This window comes from Candoia aspera, chromosome 10 (genome assembly GCF_035149785.1).
Source record: "Candoia aspera isolate rCanAsp1 chromosome 10, rCanAsp1.hap2, whole genome shotgun sequence".
Taxonomy (NCBI): Eukaryota; Metazoa; Chordata; class Lepidosauria; order Squamata; family Boidae; genus Candoia; species Candoia aspera.
In genome coordinates, this window is record NC_086162.1 from 15,141,205 (window position 1) to 15,155,972 (window position 14,768).

Genomic DNA, 14,768 nt, shown 5'->3' on the forward strand with positions numbered 1-14,768 from the left:
TCATACAATATTGGTTCCTCTGTTGAACTGATTTTTAAGATTAGATTTTTCCTAACATCCAAATGGGATCTGCCTTCCTGTTATTTGTTCTGTACCTGGCGCTCTGGTCAGTAGAAAACAAGCCTTCACCTTCTTCTTCACAGCATCTTTTTAAAATCACGACCGTATTCCCTCCACTGCTATCTTCTTTTTTTTAGAACAAAACCAACCCTCTGTGCTTCTCCTCGCAAGCCTCAGTGTCCAGACCTCTGGGTATTCTTGTTGCCTTTCTTTGTACCTGTTCCAGTTTTCCTGAACGTTTCTTAACACATGGTGCTTAGATCTAGACATACTACTCAAGGCAGAATTTGACCAATGCAGAACAGAAAAGAACAACGACACACACTGTCCCTGATTTGGAAACTATACTTCTGCATTTGACTTTTTAGCAAGCATGTCACACTGCTGACTCACATTTAGCTTGTGATTACAGTTTCCAGTTCCTTTTCATAAACACACTATTACCCAGCCTGGTATTTCTCGCCCTATACCGTTGCAGCTGAGCCTTCTTCCTACGTGAAGGACTTCACATCTATCTCTGCGAAATTTCAAGCTGTCACTTTCCGTCCACTTCTCAAATCACCCATCTGAATTTTATTCCTGCCTTCTAGGGTAGGAGTAGCGATCCCACCCAGTGGGATGTCATCTGGAAATTTGATAACCGTTCCCTCAACTTCTTCATTCAAATCGTTAACAGAAAATGCTGAAACTCCTGAAAATTAGGAGCAAAATGCTATGGCACGCCTTTATGACTCTTCCGGTTTCACTATTTATTTATTTACTCCTCCTTTGCATACGCAAGCTCCATCCCACGTCCTTATGATCAGATGAAGGACTAAACACAGAAGAAACAAAGGAAGTGATGGACATTTGTGCGGAAATGGCAGCGTTAAAGCTATGGCTTCAAAACCAATTGGGCCCAACATTATTGAACTGCTTCTAAACTAAGAAAGAGAGAAAGACAAAAAAATAGACAGAAAGGAAGGGAGGAAGCTAATGACTGATTGATTGACTGACAGACAGACAGACAGACCAGAAGGACTGTTATCATGATCTTGTACATTATCTTTAGTTATCCTTGAGAGACTATGATTTGGATCATGCAGAAGCCACCATATTGACAGGAACAGCCAAATGAACTGTTTTTCCTAGCTTCATGTCTACCTGAGCAGGTTCTGTTGGTGTTGCTGTAGGAGGCTGGGGCACTGTCGTAACATCTGGCTCCTGTGAAGTGCTCAGCTTGGCCATATCTCTGACCTTCGTCCCACTGGTTGTCCCCAGGGGAGAGGCTGTCACTTCTGTTCTGGCTACAGTGGCAGCCTCTGGGGTTTCAAGCATCATTGACTGTGTCATGGCAACAATTGTGATCACAGGTGGCAGGTCCCTCAGGACAGTTGTTGGTTTAGAGGTAACCGTTGTCGTGGAGGCTGTAGTAGCCACGGTAGAAGCAGTAGTAGTAGCGACATCATGGGCTGCAGTGGCAGCAGTAATGCCGACTGCTTTCCAGATGGTGACTGCTGGTGCCTCTGAAATTCTGGGAATGTAGTGACCATTGGTAGCTGAGTCAGAGATAACTTCCTCAGTAGGGAGTGGTGCCAAAGGGGTGGCTACTGGTTGCACAGACATGACAGGCAACACCGCTGAGGTGGTAGCAAGGAGGATGGGTGAATCTGTGGTGAGCCTCAGAACCGTCTTGGATCCAGGGTCCTGCTTGAAATCTGCAAGAGAGAACAGGAGCACCATCTAGAAAATGACAATACTCAAGGTTACGCTAATGAAGGAAATGACCTGGAATAGTGGATTATTCAAGCTGATTAATATTACCAGTTATAACAACTGCAACGGTGCAATTGAAACAAACTGCAACAAAGATCTATCTTATATGGATGGAGAAAACTGTAGTCCTCCAGAACATATTAAGCCGTAGTTCCACCACAGCCCACACGGAATGCCAAGGGGTGCTGGGAGTTGTAGCTCAGCAGAATCTGGAAGCCATGCCAGTCTTCCATTAGATATATTGGAAGGCATACCCCCAATCTACCAACGATCTGCCTTTCATTCCTATCTGATGGCATCCAGATTTGCTAGATGATTTGCTTCTAGAGAAAACTCCATCTCTTTGAAATAATTAACGTCAATGAATGAATCAAAACAATGCACCATGAACTGAATGTAAACTGAACTATGGATATTAGATGGCAAATTGGAGCATGGCAATTGCTCCAATTTGGCTTTTAATGGCCATTCCTGCTATTTTAGTTAGAATTAAAAACCTGCTTTGATTTTCCATGTTAATACAACCAGAGCTGAACAATAGCACTGCGATTATCTACATGTTTCCTCAGAAGTCATTCTTTTGGATTCAGTGGAATTTACCCCTTGTTAATCTTCAGAGATTTGTACTCTCATAACATTCTTTTTTTGCCCTCTAAGAGATGTAAATCTCCATGAATCCTAAGGCATTATTCAATATTCTTTTAATCTGTAGAATTTTGTCTGCAGTAACAGAATTGACTTTCAGTGAAAATTGCAAAGGACTTTCCGGGTGATAGGAACTTGTGCAATATTTGGATCCAAAGCATGCAAGGGTGTATCAGAACCATTGTCAGCACCCTCTCCAGGGTCTTTATGGGGAGAATGTGGGCCAAAAAGCTAAGATGGCACACATATAACAGGGACAGGACTTCCATCCCATGGGCATTGCCATGTCAACTTTTTTGACTTCCCCCCCCTTGTGGCCGCCTCAGCTGTCTTTACGTGGCAACTATTCTTTAAAGATGTGTTTTTTCTTGGACTCACATGGTAGCTGTTCCATTACTAGGCTGTACAATTAGGGGTAAGCAACATTTTTGTAACTGGGGAGAGATGTTTCGATTTTTAGGGGCCTTCAAAGACTGTGGATGACATGGCCAGGAGTGAAGTGAGCTCACCAATTTGGGATTCAAGCACTAAAAGAGGTGAGTTAAGCTTCGAAGAGACGTCACATACCTACTCTGCCCCTTATCTTGTCAACAAAAACAGGATTGTTGGCCCTATTTCAGTGTGCTCTGGGGAAGTGCAAATATCGGGGAGGGGGCTTTCTACAGATTGCCTCTACCTGCTCCCTACTCCTGTTGTATCAAATTCCACTCTCAAATTTCTCAAAAGCTTATTTCCTCTGAAAAAGGTATCTCATTTTTTAAAAAATGCTTCTGAAAGAGTTTAAGCATTTCTTTAGAACTTTTTCCAGTGAGATTATAGGAGTGACCAGAGACTTGATGGTTGTGAGGGAACAGATGGTGTTCCAGTGTGCGTGTGTGCGCACGTGGGTGGGTGTTTTATCTCTCCTTCATTCTACAGATTTCTGAAAAAATAAGCACACCATGAAAGACAAGGCACTGGCCAGGTTTCCAGACTACATTAAACCATGGTTTATTTTGTAATGCACAATTAGCTGAGTTCACACCACATCCTAACGAAAAGCCATACAAATCCCATGGTTGGTTTAGCATAATATGAGATTATGGGATTACAGACGCTTCTCATCCATCTCATAGCCAAAGAAAGTGCCAGGAAACCCAACATCTTTAGAACTCTCCTGAAACTTTCTTCTCCGATGAAAACAAAAAAGCAATTAGTTTTCCTCAGACTATCCAAATATTCACGCCCACATATACAGAGAATAAAAATTCAACCCAAGGATTTCTTCTGCCCTTCCATCTATTCTATTAATCAGAACAGCAGCACCACAAGCTAAATCAGAGCCACAACTAGATGACAAATTCCTTCCATTTTAGTTACATACTCACATCCTGAGCCAGATCCCGAATAGAAGTCCTCTATTTCCTCTATCTCTTCATCTTCAAAGGAGTCATCATCCCCCGAGCCTTCCATGTCAATGGGCCGTTCAAAGTTTTCATTCCGCCACTGCTGAGCCTAGAGATCAAAGGTGCCAAGAAATAAACCTATTATTCACATGGACCCGATATCAGCAACTTTCTGCAGAGCAGCCTAAATGGTTTGAAGCCTAGATGAAGAGCCACCATGGACTGGATTAGGCCCATGGGCTACAGATCATTCATCCAGGACCATGTTGCTTTTACTCAAGGGAACTGAATATCCTTTCTCTTGTCATCCTCTGTACTTACTAGACTGCAACTCTCATAAATTGCAAGCAGCACAATTTTCTTTGGCAGTGAAGGATAATCATCTTCAGCATGAATTTCATCAAATCAGCTAATACTGATAGCCAAAGTCAAGCAGCTTGCATAAGATCACTCATCTCTATGTCATTTATTATATATTTTCCCCTTGAAAAACATGATAAAAATAGACGGAAAAGACACCGGGAACTGATAGTTGTTCATTCTAGGTGTGGTGGCTATTTTCCTGTTTTTAGAACTCTGCCAAAAACACGTTTTATATTTTAAAAAAAAAAAGCATTCAAAAGAAAACCTGGAAAGCATGTTATAATTAATTTTTGCCAGAGTAAAGCGTTGCTGGTTTAATGGTGTGGAACTATTCATAAACTGCTTTAATGGGGTTTCAAGCCCTTGCAGATTTGCATTAGCAGAATGTACTTCTGCCCTAACAAGGCACCACATTTTTGTCAATCTCCCCCTCATCTAGTGCTGCATATTTTTATATCAGTAGTATATATTTTTTTCTCAGAAGAGAACCCAAGGATCTAGGAAGGGAAGCAGCACATTATATAAAAGTAAAGCTATGCAGTTCTTCACCAGAAAAGTTCAACAGCAGAAACACTGGAAACAATTTTTGCATGCTTAGCAGAAAAAAAGTCTGAAATCTGCACTAGGGAATCTTGCCCTATCAGAATTCAGATGAAATCTGCAAGCATCTCCATCTGAACATGCTTACACAAGCAACTGCCTTGCATAAACCAGCGTGCTGTAACAGTTAAGCTGTTACTGAAACTGGGAAGACTCTGGTTCTCCATCTACTATCAGCCACAAAAGCTCACTTGGTGATTTTGGGCCATCTCTTTTATTTAATTTTTATTAAAAAAAAAAAATTAAAAAGGAAGATAAAAGCTAATGCAAACTAATATAAAGTAAGAAAAAGAAATCAAAGAGAAAGCTAAAAGTGCAAGAAAGGAAAAAAACTAAAAGGAAAATAGAAAAGAAAGGAAAAAGATACAAAGAAGTTGCTTCCAATCTTTTTACAGAAGTTTTAAGTACAAATATAAATTTACCTCTCACTCTATGGTTACACCATAACTCTCTTCTTTCTATAATCTATCCTGTCTAATCATCAAAACCATAAACCATAAGTTTATTTTTTCCTGTTTCAGGCAAAAAGTCCATAAGGGGTTTCCAGTCAGCAATAAACGTAGATATTGTCTTTTCTCTGGTCAAAGAAGTCAAGTGAGCCATCTCAGCAAGCTCCATCATCTTCACCAACCGCTCCTCCATTGCGGGTAGTGCTGAATCTTTCCATCTTTGTACATAAAATAATCTCGCTGCAGTTATCATGCACAAAAACAAAGTTCCATAACTTTTTTCCAACTGTTCGTCCATCAACCTCAAAAGGAAAACCTCTAGCCTCAACGGTATACAGTATTAATCTTCAAAATCCTCCAAATCAGTGGATCTGTCATCTCTCTCAATCATCTACCCCACAAGATCATGGTTACTGTTGTGTATGCTGTTTTGAGTTCCTGCAGGAAAGGCCCAATGTAAATCTAACACATAAATAAGCAAACACAGGTTGCTGGTGCATCTAACCTAATACTGCCTGCTCTGACTGGCAGCATTTATTTAGGACAACCTCCCCAAATTTTGAACTTCCAAATATTATAGACTACATCCTATCAGTGCTGACGATTTGCTATGCTTATTGGGGCAGGCAGAAACTAGAGTCACAAATGTCTGGAGGGTGTCACATTGTTGAAGGTTACCCAGGCCATATGGAAAAGTTAGGCACAAGTGATGCAGTGGCTGGGAAGAGGACGAAATGCTGGAGAAAGGTTGGAAGTGCACAAGCAGGAAATACATCCCTAAGCTGTCAAAAATTAGGGAATCACCTAGCACCGTTTGACTGCAGATGAACTGTATTGCTCATATTTCACATTTCAAAGCTGGGACTCATCTAACAGCAAAAGCGCCAGTAATTTTACTAAACCACAATAGCCAACAAGCATTGGAATTGGGTATCTGAATCATCGCTATTTAAACTTAAATGGCATTGGGATTTTGCCACTAAATAATTCAAGGGGAAAATGAAAAGCTGCAGTCCATCAGTGCCAAGAAGTCAGTCCAGAGTCTGGTCATCCTTCTAATAATCTCACCTGGCCATCAACCAGGAAAACTGGTAGTGCTGGCAGACACTGTAGCACCATCATGCTAAAATATTTATGGTTTGGGAGCACGTGAACAGAAAGATGCTGACACTGCACTGTTCAAAACAAAGGAAAGACAAGGGGACAAGGGAAGGTTTGCCCTTAAGAGAGCAGTGTTTTTCAAACTTGGCAATTTTAAGATGTGTGGACTTCAACTCCCAGAATTCTCCAGCCAGCATTCTGGCTGGAGAATTCTGGGAGTTGAAGTCCACACATCTTAAAGTTGCTGAGGTTGAGAAACACTGCTCTAGGGCCTATGACAAACCAGTGCCTATCCTAAATATGTCCAGTGGGATACCATTCAAGAGATTATAAATTCACCTAGTGAAAAATTACCAAGTGTTCTTCCTGTGTATTCATTTGAGCAGCGCATGTTTCTATAAATTGCACAGCTTCAACATCAGGCAAGTTAAGAAGCCATCCTTCATTTCAAGTGATGTGTTTAGTCTTCAGACAATAAATAATCATGTAATGAGACATTATACCAGTCTCTCTCTTTTCCCCCTTCTTGCTGAATTCTGACATCACTCTGTATTTATAATGCATTTTCCTGGCAAGAGTTTTCCAAGGTTTCAAGCTGAGCTTTTGGGAGCCCTTCTTGGAGATGCCAGGCCTTGAATGTGGGATATTCTGCACACAAAACAATGGGCTACCTTTAAAGTATACTGCTCCGCATTTCTCAGAGCAGTGGTGGGCAATTTTCCAAAGGTCATTTCCCAAAGCTATTGTGGACAATATTCTGGTCTGAGTCCAAATTTTTTATTAGGAGTATTTTCAGCTCCAAGGCAGAAGTGAGGAGCAAAGCCTGGAGCGAGTTTTGGGAGTTGGTGAAACCCATGGGTCTAACCATCTATTAAAAACTTCCACCAACACCATGACTGGAGGTGCTTTCCTGCTGGCTGGTAACTTCTGACAAGTAGAAGTGGATCTGTTGTCTTTAGGCTATCTGTAGAAGATAGTGAAGTTTAGTACCTTTATCCATTGTTTTACCTCTCAGGCCTTTTAAGATGGAAACCCTTTTGTTAGATGGCACGAGAAAAGCTAGAGATAACTCATCTGTTGATTATGCTGATAAAAATAACCCTAAGTCAAGACAGTATGACACAAGTTACACAAAATGGTAAGAGTTCTATCCTGTCCAACACTAACCTCAATGAAATTGTTGGTTTTCTTCTCAAGGGAGACCACACAAACCTATTTATCATTCTAGAGGGCTGTGGCATCCCAAACAGTGCAAACTCCTGCTCTAAGTGGACACGAAGGTGTGGTGGAGACAGCAAAATCACCAGCCTGGTGTTTAGCCACCATTTTCAGCATTTTTTTGATTCCGGAAAGTTGAGGTTGTCTGGTTATTTATTTAATTGATTTATATAGCTGCCCATCTCACAATGGGGACTCTGGGTGGGGAGCACAGGATAAAAACCAACAAAAGCAAAGGCAACAAGTAATAGTAATAATAGCACAATAATAATATAATGGGGCCCAAGGACGATCTGGCCCAGCCCATACAAACACAAATCATATAAAAGAAATCACATCAACGGGTTTACCCAACCTCAAGACTCCATGCCCAACGGATCATCCAGGTTTTCTAAGATTTACAAATTGCCAGCTGGGTTGGGGCCAAGTGAATCTTAGGAGGTAGGGTGTTCCACAGGACAGGCACTGCAACAGAGGTATCTTTAATAGCAGAGAAATGTATTCAGCTACCCAGAGGCTTATTGACATAATCAAAAATAGCTATCTACTCTACATGGGGTAAGATAAATGTGTCTTTCCCATTTGAGTATATTTCTGGATCAGAATAAGTAACTTTCTCCAGCACCCAGGCATTCAATAATCATCAGCTCCCAGCCTTCTGCAAGGTGTGTTGAATGACAGCTCCCATCACTCTTAATTGACCATGTTGATTGGGAATAATGAGGTTTATTGGGGTGAACCAATCTGAGAAAGGATGTGATAAGGATATGGTGTGCTTTCCCAAGAACTGTCCCTGGGTCGATCCATCTTGACCCAGGTTTAGTGCAGACCTGTTGAAATCAATGGTAAATTCCATAGGGTTTTTTTCCCCCTAAGAACAACTAAGCCTACATCCTGCACATTACTTTTGCAAAGAAAAAAATGCCATAATTCCTATCAATCTTGATAAGAAATCAAACTAATCTTAGCAGAGTTTTATTTGCCAATGTAGCAAAAGGCAGAAAAACCTGATCAAGGTATATTGATAAAAATAGACTGTAAGGCACAGTTAGATGAACTAAGGAATCCTGCTGGGATACTATCCTAATAGTCATTGACATGACAACAGTAACCATAGTAACCGTTTCCTCCATCCTAATGGCTGTGCTCTCATATCTCTTTCTAGGCTTCAGAGGAAGGCAAGGAGATTGAGATGAAGGAACCTCATTTGGAAGTCAGAGATATTCTCCAATTCTTTAATGTCAACTGTGTGACCTTGACCACCCTACTCAGTTCTTTCAAGTAGTCAACTCTGGCTGGTTTCGCTTTGAAGTAATACAAACCTGTAAATACTTCCAAGGGAAGGGAGACTGTATTTTAAATAACAACAGTCCAATCAAATGAATATTAAAAAGAAAGAAAGAAATGGTAGCTCCTGTAGCCTAACAACTTGACAGCAATCAGATCCAGTTGCTTGTGGATATTTTGACAACACAGATTGTATATTCTGTCTCTTCCACACCTTCCTAGCTTTGGCTATTTTAAGAAAATATGGTACCCCAACATCCTATGCATTACAGTGCTTCACAGACCCAGAATATCCTACATAATAATGACTAGTGTTCTGGTCTGTCAGCTAAGTCTATTGACTGGCTAATTTGCTAGACATTTTTTACGTTGTCCTCAAAGTTGTCTCTGTCCTTCTGTCCTTGTTTTCCAGTTATGAAGCTTGCTTTCCAATAGGGAATACATGGTTTTCCCTTACAAAAGAACTATTTCTAATTAAAGGGAAGAAAATTCAAACAGCCCCTGCAAAAATTATGCAAATCTCAATCGTACAAAGAGGAAAAAGACACTTACAAAATTCTCCCCATCCAAAATTTTCCCAGATTTAAAGGTAAAGGTAAAGGTTTCCCTTGACGTAAAGTCCAGTCGTGTCCGACTCTAGGGGGCGGTGCTCATCTCCGTTTCAAAGCCTTGGAGCCGGCGTTGTCCATAGGACACTTCCGGGTCATGTGGCCAGCATGACTCACGGAACGCTGTTACCTTCCCGCCGAAGCGGTACCAATTAATCTACTCACATTTGCATGTTTTCGAACTGCTTGGTGTGCAGGAGCTGGGACGAGCAACGGGAGCTCACCCCGCCGTGCGGTTTCGAACCGCCGACCTTCCGATCGGCAGCTCAGTGGTTTAACCCGCAGCGCCACCGCGTCCCTCCCCATCCAAAATTTTCCCAGATTTAGGGGTTCAGAAAAACCAGATCTTATTCCTGAGGTTGCCCCTTTATTGGCATAACCTTTTTTGTTAGTGTTGGAATTGAGAAACACACTCTTGAAAGCAAAACAAAGTGCATGGTATAAGCATGTATGAAACATTAACTGAAAAGTAAATTAATTTTCTTCATTATCTTTTGCCAATAATGAAATCTATAAAGATTGAACCAACAAAAAATTGTTTGCTTTTGTCTGTGTGTGTGTGACTGCAAACCCAACTGTTTGCGTAGTTTACGTTTCACTATACTGTATGCACTCAGAAGCCACAGATATTAAGAACTTCACACGGGACAAAAATAATTAATTTGGGAGTTAGACTCTCCTTCAAGGGCATCCATGGGGGGGCGGTTTAAAAAAAAAGCTAAGCTGGTGGCCACTACCACACAATCACAACCCCACCCAGTTTGGTCTAGTGGTGAAGGTACTGAGCTAGAAATCAGGAGGCTGTGAGTTCTAGTCCCACCTTAGGCATGAAAGCCGGCTGGGTGACCTTGGGCCAGTCCCTCTCTCTCAGCCCAAGGGCCAATCAGGCCTGGTATGAGAGTTCTAGTCCCACCTTAGGCATGAGAGCCCATTGGGTGACCTTGGGCCAGTCCCTCTCTCTCAGCCCAACTCACCTCACAGGGTTGTTGTTGTGGGGAAAATCGGAGGAGGAAGGAGTATTAGGTATGTTCACCACCTTGAGTTATTTATAAAAATAATAAAAGGCGGGATAGAAAATAAATATGTGTGTCACCAAGTGGCAATCCTGGTGTGTTGATCCCAAAGAAGCCAGGACCTGTAAACCAACATCAAATCCAAGCTTATATTCCTAGCTCATTAAATGGAGAAGCAAGCCAGAATCCTCACCTGAGTTTGCACACTAATCAAGCCAACCTTGATTTGTTTAGCTATGCTGCTAAAGAAGGAACAAAATGAGTTTCCACCAAGAAAACCAAAGCAGAAAGTCAACAGCAAAAGAATTATACAGTAGAGTCTCAGTTAACCAGCACCCACGGGGATTGGTAGATGCTGGATAAATGTAGTTTCTGGTTGCTTGGGAGTTACTATTAAACCCTAATACCCACTAGATGACAGCAGAGAGATTCAGATTTTTTTGCCGGTTGCTTGAGCATGCCGGTTTTTTTCCAGTTCGGTTTTTGTGCCAGTTGCTCGAGAGTGCCGGTTGCTTGGGTTCCAGTTAACTGAGAGTCTACTGTATTCAGGAGTATGAGTACCAGGTTTTGTTTTTTTTAATGAAATAGACTAAAACAGGTATGTTAAACCTCTGCTAAGTTTAACACACTAATTTCCCTCAATACCCAAAGCTCACCCGAGTGCAAAATGCTTCTGTGATGTCACTGCTTTGGGGGGGAAAAAAAACCTTAAGTGTGACCTTGGACCAAGAAAAAGTATCAGCCCTTGTCATATGAATAAAGCAATTGGTCTAAAAGGAGCATTGCTTTTAAAAAAAATGCTGGGAAAAAAAACAAGTATTAGAAAAGCAACTTTTAAACTGAGATATAAATAAAATGGATATAAATAGAGAAAATGTGTTCATACGCTCTTAAATTTCTCAGGATTTATTCAGGCATCATATAAAATGCTCATCACATGCCTGTTAGCAACACGCTCTTTCCAAACTGGCTCAGCTCTGCCTTCAGGGAAGAGATGTAAAAACACCCATCCCCTCCCCAGCTTTAAAGCTGGACGGCCATTCCAAGTAAGGCCCTCAGCTCTTGGCATAAATTGCATCAGTCTGCTCTGAGATTTATTCCCAGCTCTGAGATTGGAATGTTGGATTACCATAAGCAATTCATTTCCCCAAGGATCTCGTTTTGTGTCTGCGTTTCTAAAAAAAACCCAACAACAACAACAATAACAAAGTGCCCTTCACCCTGCCCATATTTACACTTAGGATTCCACTTTCAAAAACACAGTCCTGCGAGTTGGCAGTAGATATTTTCACGGAAACATTGAGCTATTTATTTTAACACGGTATGCCCCACCTTTTGATTGAAGCCATTACCACGGCAAATTGCAATCAATTAAAAGAAAATGAGAACCAAATGCTTTTCGTTTGAATAAGCAACTGAGCTTCAGCAGATAAACTGATGAACTTCCATCTTCCTCTACTTCCAATTCATTCTATTGTCTTCTGGCTGGCTGACAATACCTGCATTCGTTTCAAGACTTCTCAAGCAAGGAAAATCGAGCATAGCACAATCTCACGCTGCTGATTGCTCTTGAAATTAGCTTGTGCCATGACTGTTAACCAACTTGCAAGGGCAAGCACACAACTGTGCAAGCAGTGATCTTGGAAATGGTGTGTTTGCTCATAGAGAGCAATGGGGGCTCTTGGCAGAGAATGTTCACTCCAGACAATTAATGTCCTTGTCCAAGAAAAAGGGTTACTTCCATCACTATACCCTGCTAGCATTGTATACAAAGGAACCCTTTGAACTGATACAGAACATTGCCATAGATTTCATCACCACTTCAATGAGATATATCAAAGCCATTAAACAAAGAAAATACCACCAATCTGTTTCATATAATGTATGTATGAGTAATACTCAGTGTGTCAGAACAACACTCATCTTCTTAGAAGCCACAAAGAAATTGCTTTCCCATTATGATATTTTTACAAAGCGGGAATAACATGGTCTCCTTTTTCAATGTCCATGGCACTGGCACGATTTAATTCAACTAACAAAGGGCCCCAAAATATATTATCACCAGAGCACATCTTTTCATGGGCATATACAGCTAAAGGCAGACTTCTCCTGAGCCTTAAGAAAGGTGGGGATTGTTCTCAACAGCAGGGGGGTGGAGGTGACTTGCAGACAACTAGAAAGCTGCAAGATGTCCCACTGAATCCTGCATGTTTCTGAGACTCAATATCAAAAGCTTTATACTGATTCTTCTCGGTGCAAAGGATCACAGAATTGGAACAGACTGTAGGATTTGGCAAGTATGGGGTATGAGAGATGGGCACCAGGGACTTTTAAATGTTTCCTCTGAAGAAGAATCTAAAGTAGCATCTTCTACTGCTCACAGCTTTTATTGTTAGGAACCTTCTCCTTATATTTTGCTGAAATCTGTTTCCTTACAACTGTTCTTCTACTGCTTCTTGCCCTGTCCTCTAAACCAACAGAGAACAGCATCCTGTTCAACACGGCAAGAATTCAGGCTAACCACCAAAGCCAAGCCAAATTTTGGGGTTGTTGGATTTAATTATAGTTAAGATTCTGCCTTCCTTCTTCCACCAATTAAGGGAGTAAACAGAGAGGTCCCAGCATTTCTCTCATCCAGGTACTGACCAGCTAAAGTTGCTCTTTGAGTGAGATGGCCCGTGACAAAATTTGAAATATAAATAAATAAAATTAAAATAAAGATCTGATTAGCTTCAAGAAGTCACCTGAATCCATGACTTCAAATCAGGACCTTGTATGAATACCTATCATTTATCAGTACAATTTATCAGTGCAGAAGAGGGATGACTAACCTGCAATCCTAGAAGCACTTATGATCTTTGCCTTGATTTTATGCAAGCTTTGATCTAATGTTATGCAGACTTTGGCCTAATATCATACATCTTCTGCAAACAAACAGTCCAAACCTCTGATGAGAGCTGCTTATCCAAGAGGAAAGCCTTTTGTTGTGCAAATGGTGTGTTCTACCACTGACCTAAGGTCCTTTCTGAGGAATCAGACATATTGGCTTACCGGCTATGTTCACACAACCCACTCCTTCTGGTCCTTACAGTTAGTCATCCACTAGGATTGCACAACACATTGACTCATAAATTAAGCCAGCCCAGCATGTTGTGCAAATGCAGCTATTAAGTTTGAAACTGACAACTGACCTAACAAAGTGGGTTGTGTGTACACAAGCATGGACTCCAGGTTTCATTTATTATTTTGCTTGCTAATTAAAAGAAGTTTCTTTCTCCAAGAACCTTGGGCTACCTTACATCATTCACTCTCCTCTTCATCTATTTGATCTTCATAAAAAGCCTCAGAGGTAGCTTCATCTCAGAAAGAATAACCCAGTAGTGTCCATCATAAATAAATGACAATCTCATCCCAGACATTTATGCCAATACTCTAACCATTACACTGTCTAAACCAGGGTTTCTCAACCAGGGTTCTGTGGAACCCTAGGATTCCATGGGAGGTCACTAAGGGTTCCCCGAGAGATCATGATTTATTTAAAAAATTATTTCCAATTTGGGCAACTGCACATTAAAGAGGTAAGTTTTATTCTTTATTTTTAGTTTAAGAATACTGTTAATGCATATATACAGGCCTATACATGAAAAAAATACAATAATTTTGTAACTTCTGGCCTATATTTGAGCCTGAATGTGCAGGGGTTCTCCAAGGCCTGAAAAATATTTCAAGGGTTCCTCCAGGATCGAAGGCTGATCTAAATCTTATAAGTACACAAAGCAGATCAGATTTTCATCAGAAACCACTATCAGAAATTGACACTTCTGTTTCAGTTGCTGGGTTATTTTTGAGACTTTGCTGTTCAGTGACACTTGTAGCTGCTTAGACTCTTTTCCAAGAAGTTCCATAGAAAGCTAAAAAAGTTTTTGGTTTCCTGAGGGCCGCTCGTACATTTCTTACTTGCATTGTGCTATTTGATGGAACGCCATTCATTACGACTGACTGCAGTAGCTTTGGATTTAATTTTGCGGTGCTTCGACCAAAAAGGGAAAATGCTAATACTGCATTTAATATTATCTGCTTCTTTGTTCTCAAATGCTGCTGAGTGGGGAAGGAGGGATTATCAGAATCAAGCCCCTGATGTGTATGGGGTGGCCCTAAAAAAATTATTGATGGGTAGTAGCTGCTTCCCTGTGTCCCACCAGCAGAAAGTCAACTGAAATGTGGGAAATCTTAGTCAAGACAATGACATTTGCATGTTGGAGATAGAGGTGGCTGGAGAACGCA

At 41.0% G+C, this 14,768-nt stretch overlaps 1 protein-coding gene across 1 annotated transcript in view; it reads right to left on the reverse strand.

The window, feature by feature from the left end:
- The window catches only part of SDC3 (syndecan 3), a 90,903-nt gene that overhangs the window by 10,358 nt on the left and 65,777 nt on the right, over window positions 1–14,768 (reverse strand). Inside the window, exons 3-4 of the mRNA XM_063312294.1 lie at window positions 3,828–3,954; window positions 1,204–1,757 (exon numbers count right to left, since the gene is read on the reverse strand). Of these exons, the coding sequence (XP_063168364.1) occupies window positions 1,204–1,757; window positions 3,828–3,954 (681 nt within the window). The remainder of the gene's footprint in view (window positions 1–1,203; window positions 1,758–3,827; window positions 3,955–14,768) is intronic.